This window comes from Haplochromis burtoni, unplaced genomic scaffold (genome assembly GCF_018398535.1).
Source record: "Haplochromis burtoni strain Fernald_Lab_line unplaced genomic scaffold, NCSU_Asbu1 Contig_184, whole genome shotgun sequence".
NCBI lineage: Eukaryota > Metazoa > Chordata > Actinopteri > Cichliformes > Cichlidae > Haplochromis > Haplochromis burtoni.
In genome coordinates, this window is record NW_024582545.1 from 988,214 (window position 1) to 997,852 (window position 9,639).

The 9,639-nt window shown below is 40.4% G+C and overlaps 1 protein-coding gene across 2 annotated transcripts in view; it reads right to left on the reverse strand.

Moving 5' to 3' along the window:
* The window catches only part of LOC102312970 (ankyrin repeat and BTB/POZ domain-containing protein BTBD11-A), a 269,350-nt gene that overhangs the window by 101,214 nt on the left and 158,497 nt on the right, over nt 1-9,639 (reverse strand). For both annotated transcript variants that reach the window (XM_005934225.3, XM_005934224.3), the window contains exon 2: nt 3,586-3,735. In XM_005934225.3, the coding sequence (XP_005934287.1) occupies nt 3,586-3,735 (150 nt within the window). The remainder of the gene's footprint in view (nt 1-3,585; nt 3,736-9,639) is intronic.

Below are 9,639 nucleotides of genomic sequence, written 5' to 3' on the forward strand. Positions count from 1 at the left end.
TTTTTTTTTAAAGACTCGAAAGGACTTGAAATTCAAAATTTCAGACTTGTGACTTTACTTGGACTTTTACACCAGTGACTTGAGACTCGACTCTGACTTGCCTGACATTACTTGAGACTTGACTTGAGACTTGACTTGAGACTTACTTGAGGATAAAGACTTGAGACTTACTTGAGACTTGCAAAACAATGACTTGGTCCCACCTCTGGATAATGGCAACAAAAGAAGCTCCTGAGTTTAGCAAGTCAAATCCAAAAAGTCATCAGAACCCCAACAATTATAAGAGCAAACAAAAGTTATCAGTAATTCACAAGCAAGCAAGAGACAGGCAGGACAGGAGGGCAACATAACAAACAATCAGGGTTACCAATTAAACACATGTGACACTAATGAGGGGGAAACAAGAGTGGGACAAGTCCAAAGATAACAATAATACAACACAGGTTCGTAGAGAGTAAAGTACCTCTTCAGAATAAGGCAGGAAGTACACATAACAAGGTACACAGATTACTAGAGCGAGACACAGACAACAAAGGGACAATTAAAAAAAAACAAAAACAACCTAAGACTGCTGAGAGAGTAAAGTTTTAGATCAAAGATCATGACAGATCATGATGGTTCCTGATCAGATGATAAGCTTATTCTTCCCTTCCTTCTCTCTCTCTTTGGTCAAGCAATCAAGTCATTTCCTAGTTTGTTCCCTTCTGGATTCCTACTTTATTATCTATGTATACTCACAGTCTTCTCTGTTTCTTATTTTAGTAAGCATGTTTTTGCAAGTACTTTATTGCTTTTTGGAGTGTTTTTGGACCTTGGCCTGTTTTTGTCCTCCTCTTAGTTTCCTGCAGACTTCATATGGGTCCTCTCCACCCGTATGCCACCACTCGGTGACTATTGAACAGTAGTAGTTATACATATTAATGGTGCTGTTTCCTGACAAAGCCAAAGGTCAGACAAGTGCTGGGAGAAAGTAAACTAAAAGGTCAAACAAGGCCGGTTTGAAAAACAACCCTTACAGTGGTAGAAGAGTGGATTACTTTTGTGTTATTATAACAAGCTGAAGAACATTTTCTTCTCTTGTGTCGATTGTATCCCAGTATAGATGATGATTATGGTGATGATGAAGGACGGCATGTTTTACAAACTGCCTCCAGGCTGAAAACAAGACCTTGAATTCCTGTGTGAAGCGCTGCTGCGCGGTGACTTACTGTTTTTAATGTGCTGCGGGGGTCGAAGCAAACGCTCGCCCGGGACACAAACATACAGCATCACATTGTGCAAACGTCTGCGGGGGACAGGATGATCTAATGTGAGACTGTGAAATGGACGAGGATGGGGGAGGAGGCAGGGGAGGTGCCGGAGTTAAAGGTGGAGCTCTTCCTTTCAAGTTGAGGTTAAAAGCCTCGGAGGCTGTGACCTTGGATTTAAAGGTTCCCGGAGGGGGGAAACTCATAAACAGGTGCTAGAACAGCTGTAATCAAACAGTAACTGGCTGCAGCGTGTCACAGGGGGAAGCGAGGGTGGAGAGGTGGATGAGGTGAGCGGTGAAGGGACAGCAGCATAATGCCGGGCGACCTCAGACCACCGTGACAGCCCACAGGGACAGCGAGATTGCATTCCTTCACGCTAATGGGCCTATTTAGCAGATGGACACAGATGGAAGTCCCTGAGAGATCGGTTTTAATGTGCTCAACAATTACTGCAACATTTATAATATGCTGCATGCTGGACTTAGAGGATTTACACATAGTGTCTGTGCAACAGTATTATAAGTCAGTATTCAGTTTCTTTAAATTTGAGTATTTAATGTCGATTTTACAATCAATAGAAGAATTAAATCTACAGAATTTAAACAGAAGTAGAGAAAACCTTCAAAAGATTTAACTCTAACCTACTGCTGGCATGTGTGATTTATAGAATTTCATATAAAAATTTTATAGCTATGAGATCAATGAGCATATATTTTATGTTTATTCTGACTTATCTTGCACACAGCCCGTTGCCGCCTGTATCTTCTAACAGTGTGAGACCTACTAAGGCCGAGCTATACAGCTTGTGTAAAGTGCTCAAAGCTCCGTGATTCTGCAGTCCAGTGCAGAAAGACAAATGAGAAATCGCCTGCATTTCTCCAGAAAAATTCTGGACAAACACTTTTTAGAGCGTCCAGCACATATTTGTGTTTCTCCAGTAGAGGTCAAAATAGCTGAATACCAACATCTTACAAGACTTGCTTCTTTTCAATTTCAGAGCAGTTGATCTACAGACATGTGAAAAGAGTTTTGACAGGAATCTCTGGAGTCCTGTCATAAACAAAGTACATCTTTACTGTCCATTTCTACTATACCTGAGCACTCAAAGCACTTTATACAACATATGTCATCCACTTAAGCACTTTGTTTCTGTCTAAATGCTTTCTATCTGTCATTCACACATCTTGGGGTTTAGTGTCTTGCCCAAAGATGCTTTGGCATTGAGCCAGGGATTAAACCACCAACCTTCTGATTAGTAGGTGCCCTGTTCTACCCCTTGACCCACATCTACCGCAAAATAAGAGGGTAAGTAACAGCCAGGCTTTTGCCAGTTTGCAGGTCTGGATGATTCAGCTGTGTCTTAACACAGTTGTGTTTTAACAGTCTTCCCAGGAGTGGCTGTCCCAGCAAATTCACCCCAAGGTCAGACTATGCAATGCTCAGAGAAACTGCAGAAAACCCAAGAGCTGCTTCTCAGACTTATTTTGCGTGATAAAATTTAGAGTTCTTGACAGTGCTGTTATAAAAAGACTGAACAAGCATAGCTGCTTTGGAGGACTGTAAAGGAAAGCCTCTTTTGTCTAAAAAGAATATGGCAGCACAGCTAGGGTTTGCAAATTTCCATCTGAATAAACTTTAAGAGTCTTCGAACAACGTCCTTGGACAGACGAGATGAACTGGAGATGTCTGGCTGTAATGCACAGAACCAAATTTGGCCACAGGACCTGGGCATCATGCAGCCAGTGAGTCATCCATGAACTCCTCTGTATACCAAAGTATTCCAGAGTCAAATGTGAGGCCATCTGTTTGACAGCTAAAGCTTGGCCGAAATTGGGTCATGCAACGGGACAATAATCCCCAACAAAGAAACAAATCTACAATAGAATGGCTGCAAAAGAACAGAATCTAACTGGGCCACTGCAACACTTTGGGTCCAGACCTCAACCCGACTTAAATGCTGTGGAGAGACATTAAGAAAGCTGCATGATGAATGCCTGCAGACCTCAATGAACTGAGGCAGTGTAAAGAATAGTGGGCCAGAATTCCTCCAAAATAACACGAGAGAATTATAAAGTCACACATTTAAAAAATAACTTTTCTAATGAAAATAGTTATTTCGCCTGACAGCACAGTATCTAAAAGACCCTCGTCAGTCCCAATTTCTTCTGGAACTGTAGATGCATTTCAATTGTCTTGTGAGCAGACTTTTAGGTATAAGTAAAATCCTGAGATTTTCATAATGCGAGACTAGTGAAACCTTCTTTCCCACCTGGTTAGAACTCTGCTGAGTGTGCTCTCACTGTTTGTTCTGTGTATAAAAAAATACCACACTCACTCAGCTCCGCAATGCTTCCCACTCGGGTCGCGAGCAGGGACTGCTCCAGGGTCCGGAGCTCGGCTTGGGTGTACCCGTGACCTTCACTGCCCCTCCCGGAGCGTTGCTGGTCCCTGTGCAGGTTCAGACTCTCCGGGAGGCTCAGCACACCTGGAGACGGCACAGAAAACAAAGGAAATTTAAAAAAAACGGCAAAACAACAACTCATACATCTTCTTCTTCTTCTGGTAATTTTCCCATCAGCTTTCTGCTGATGCCAGATTTATCACAGACAAGAAGTAACAGGGGAATGCAAACTCTAGAGAAAGACAAGAGGAGCAGCAGAAATGCAAATCAGCACTTTGAGATAAATATTCTGCACAGAACTGGGAAGCTGTGCGATTAAAACCACTTTCATGTTGCAGCCAGAGAGCAAACATTTGTCTAAATGATTAAACATGGGGACAGAGTCACGGGTTAATGGCATACTGTACGTGATGATTCTTCTTATTTGCATTGAAAACCTCACAGCTCACAAAGCTTTCTTGTTTTTACCTCAACCTTCAAACTCTAATTGAACTGAATCGTCTGTTAGCCACATTTGTTTCTTCAAGTATTCACATCTAAATCACCTTGTCGTGATCTCAGGTGTGTTTCTTTTTTTTTTTCTGCTGAAAACAAATGGTAGCAGATTACGCTCGCTAGCAAGAATTAATCCATTTAGGAGCTGTTATTGCAGCCAGGCATTGTGTAGCTGCAAAGAATGGCTTGTGACAGATTGGATATTGAGTTTTCTGCTACAATAGAATGGAAAGCAACACCACGCCGGGTGCTAATCCTAATGACACAGCACAGTGGGATATGCCATTTTTCAAAGAACAGTAATTACAACATGGAGGAATGTGGACAATTTGTCTATGTTTGATGCCGGCAGCTAAGAGAAAAAAAACCCTTGCACAGTGGACACAGTGCACCAAGTTCACGAGCTTTCTTTAGTTTTCCCTGTACAGAAAAGACCTCTCCAGACTCAGATTCCTCCCACCATCACCTCTTCCCACAGTGTCCAACCCAAGAATTCCAGTATTCCCCAGTCCCAGTCCTGCTCCTTTTTCTTCCCACAGCCTTTCCGGGGAGGTCTACATGATTTTTTTCCTAATAGCTTTTTCCATTGCTGTTTTAACCACTAAGCAGTATTAATGGAGCAGCTGGTATTAGGGTGTGTCTCGAATGGAAATCCTCAATGTTAAAACAAAAAAGCGTGGCTGGATCTGCAGCAATAAAGAATTTCTATAATCCAAAGAAATGAAAGACTCCTCTAAAATGAATGATTTGCTGAAAGCTGGCTATATGGTGAGGTGTAGTTAGCAGCTGCTTCACACTTAGCTCATTTAAAAGCTCTTTAAAATGGTTTGTTAGTACTTTTAATTTTAACTTTTAATTCTTATTCTTGTTTTTATATTTTTATGACAGTATGTTTCACTGAAGCACCGCAGCAATTTCCTAATGTTGTAAACCTGCTCAACATCTGGCAATAAACCCTTTCTGATTCTGATTCTGATTCTGATATGGTGTTCACAGTTTTAAGTGTTTGAGATCATTTTCTATGAGTGCAGATATTTAACTCACTCCTCTTTGAAGCATTTATAATTGTATTTTATCCACAACTGTCACCCTAACAGTCATTTATTTGTTGTGTATACCACTGTGAATAACTTAAGGGGAACGGTTGTCTGAAACGGTGGACCTCATTTGTAAAATTCATGACTTTGGGAAAAGCCACAAATTTAATGTAAAGAGATTACTGAGACAGAGGGGTGCCACCAGAGGAGCTCTGAAAGCAGATTTCACCCTGCCTGTTAGTTTGGCCACACACTTTTTCCTTCAGATGTGGTTGGGTAGTACATAACACAGCCAAGTCACTATACTCTCTTGTATAGTGAATCCTAATGTAGTGTCAACATTTGGCATAAAATTACCTTTGGCATAAAATTAAACATGAGATTTTATATTTTAAGTTGCTGTAGACTTGTTAACTAATGGGTGTTTATTACAGAGCTAATGGAAATGATTTATAATTGGTGAGAGTTGGGGCGAGATGTGCGATCGGTGCTGTTTCTTGTTTGGAACGACCGAAACAATTACTGAAGAAGTAGAAAATTGGGCCTTCTATGTGCACCCCTTTAACTGCTTGTTAACACAAACATCTAAACAGCCAATCACATGACAGCAACTCAGTGCATTTAGGCATGTAGACACAGTTAAGGCAACCTGCTGAAGTTAACACCAAACAGAGTGGGGAAGACTTTGAATTGAGTATTTCAGACCAGTTTTTCTACTGGTTCACTGCTTTCCACAGTCACCAGATCTCAACCCAACAGTCCATCTTTGGGATGTGGTCGAATGGAAGAATTGCATCATGGATGTGTAGCTGAAAAATCTGGAATAACTGTATAAATATGGAGCAAAATCTCTGAAGAATGTTTCCAACGTCACAAAGAATCAAAGCTGTTCTGGTGGCATTAGGTGCTCCAGTCTGGTCAAGGCTGGAGCTCAACCTAATAAAGTGTCCAGTGAACTTCAGTTAAAACGCTACCATATAAAGAAAAAGACAAGATTAGCATCTAGCTTATTATAAGTGCACACCAGAAAAACAGCATCCATGACGTTATGACAGCATACAGCGTTTAAGTGCACATGGTATGGTTAACTTTCACGTTCCTGAAGGCATCTTGCTCAGGTAAGATCCTGCTGATTTAAGCAAGCTAATGCTAAACCTTAATCACCTATTACAACAAGAGCACAGCTCTGTAATAAAGCAGTCTGTGCACTCTGTCTGCAGTCCATACCCTTCACCCATGGGTGCAATTATGAGACAAAAAGCTTGAAGTAAAACATTTTAAAACATTCTTACATTCTTTCAAAAGTACAGCAATTGTTCTCCTCACTTTCTAAACTTGTAAAGTTGGGTTTTTTTTTAATAAGAGGTGATGCAACACAGTGGTAAACATGCTCCTGTTCCAGCTTTCTGGATGATGCTGCCGCGCGGTGCTTCATTTCAAGTAATATTCTGTCCTTTTACCATTTGCACATCATTGAATTCTGTTTTAATTTACATTTTCCGTGCATTTCAGCTTTGTTGAAAACAGGGTTGCACTATAACGTTGCCTTCAATCTCAAATGATCAGATAAAAGAGGGTAAGAGATTTCATGGAGCCTCAAGGAACTGCACAGATGGACGTGCCACTAAAATGACTTTTACATACAATGAACCACCAATTGGGAAAGTAAAACCACTGACTAAAGCAGCTTAAAGTCTGCTCCATGAAGATGATAAACACATGACTGAATTTGTATCTCTAGACTGAAACTAATGAATGTTTTTCTAAGCAGAAGACATGGATCAAGAGGGATGGCTTTTATAAAGGTCTGTAAAACTGCAGAGTAAACAACATATCAGTTGAATAAAAGTGGCATAAAAACTACAGAAAAGCAGGGATTCCTCAGGCTTCTCGGAAAAGAGAAGCTGTCTGTCCTGCTCCTGTCCCAGATTGAAGCAGGGAAATCTCTTGAAAGTCCTCTAATCACTAAAAAACATATTGACATTCATGGCTTCCTGAGCTGCAGATTTTGCACTTGTGTGTGTTTTTAGGTGGAGGTATAGGTTTGAATAATTCACAGTGCCCTCTGTAATCAAGGCTTCCCATCTTCATTTTCATTTCACCCCCACCACTGCCCAAACTATTCTTTTAATAATATTACCGGGGTGCCAGGGAGTCCTTTGCTGAATTATTCATCCTGTCAGATCAAGACATATAAACAAGTCTGCAGCGCTCTCTTTCCCCACCTCCCACTCACTCTACATGTTATCTCTCACTAACACTTGGCTTCTCCAGATAGGAAAAAAAAAGTAGGAATATTTGATCCTGGGTGATGTTTGTGTAATAAACATCAGAGGTGAGAAAGAAGGCAGCCTGGCCCCTCGGAGGCGAGGAACAGGGAAGAGGATGAAGGGAAGAGGGAACGCTGACACAAGTTTGTGATTAAAAAATGACAAGCAACATTTCCATGTCACATCAACCACGTCGTTCTGTGACCTCTGAGGCAATTATATAAGTATATATATATATATATATACTTTAGAAACAGTCTAATGCCACATAAACAGCTACAACCTGCATTGCCTACTCTCTGCCTCTCTTCACGTGCCCGATGAGCAGATGAAAAGGATGCTGGGTCACGGCGACGGGACTAGTTTAAATCTCCATGTGTTGCACCGAAATCCCCTCAGTCATTCCCGTGAAAATACCACTGCTCCTCATAAATAAAATAAGTTCTCATAAATAATATAGAGAATATTGAGCTTACAACACATACAACAGCTGACAGTGTGGCAATGAAACAGGCTTCAATAACAAGCAAAAAAATAAAAGGTATTGTCTAGAACAAAGCAATTAATAAAGATTCTGCACAATTGTTATTATTCTGCTTTAACTAATATTACTTGTACTACTATACTAACTAATATTTATAGTTATCAGTGTTTTTATAACATTTGTATGGATGCATATTACTTAGAAACTATAATTCTTGTGTGCCACGTGTTGTGACGTCTGACCTCTCCTTAAAGGTTAATAGACTTATCTGAAGGTCAAAGTAGCACTAACACTATATATACAGTAGCTTTTAAGACGGCGTTTCTTAATACCATGCTTTTATTGAGAACATATAGACATATAGAGAATAATCTATGGGGATTCTAAAAATCATGGTACTTTGGACCTATGACCTTTTCTTCAAGGTCAAATAAGGTCAAACTTAAAACTATGATTAAAATTCTTCTGCCTTTGTTTCTACTGGCAACACTTAGTGAATGATACTGGTATATGGGGGTATCATATTATGTGATTACACACACACACACACACACACACACACACACACACACACACACACACACACACACACACACAAAATGTGTGTAATCAAGTCAAAACATCTGTCAAGCTACACGTTTATGACCTCCACAGCACTACAAAGAGAAACAAAAAAAAGAAAATTAAACTAATGTATACTTCGGACTGTGGGAGGAAGTGACCAACCCTAAAGAGTTAGTCAAACATTCAAGCTCCATACAGAAACGTCCCCAGGAACCTTCTTGTTTCCACCCATGATCCTTCAAAGACCAGCAGGTGTCTGTCTCTATGGGAAGCCGGGCAAATGTGGTGGAAACACAGACTCAGACACTTTGAACTTAGAGTTCAGTCACCAGTGTTTCACGAAAAATACACACAGACATGGCACGTACAGCTTCAATATACCATGAAAATCATTCTTTTCCTCGACCCGCACCGGTGGATCTAAAGTCCACCTCAACAGATATCGAATTCGACCCAGATAGCCTCAGAGTACAAACATTTACAGCACTTGAACAAGAGTATACATTTTGAAATGTTTGCATTATTGGTATTGTTCGTTTGTCTGCCTGTTAGCATTCTAGCATCCGCAGTTGAAGATATCATGTTCAAATTTTGTGTGATGGCAGAGTCACGTCACATAGCAGGATACAGTATCTAAACCCATCTTCCTCAGTGGGAATGTGATATTCATTTCCACAACCACCACCATGCATGGACACTCACAAACGTCAGACATGGAGGTCTTATTCTCCCACATGGTTATCACATTCAAGTCAACTTGCTTAAGTAGCACTCAAAATGATTAGTTAGTAAATGATTATTGTAACTAATTATCTAAATGATTATTTTTGAGTTGCTTGTCTGTTATTTCAGCCCCTAACTGAACTGATAAAAGAGGATGCCGAGTAGAGATGGCTGGATCTACCCAAATATCGATGGTATCAATACCGCTGATACTGAGATTGGATGAGAGTTCAAATTTGCAAATTGATGATGATTCATCTCATAAATCCTGACACACTGCTCTCCCCTACATAAGCTCCCTTTATAGGTTGAAAGTACTAGTATGCAGAGGTGTGGACTCGAGTCACATGACTTGGACTCGAGTCAGACTCGAGTCATTAATTTTATGACTTTAGACTTGACTTGAAAAAATGTT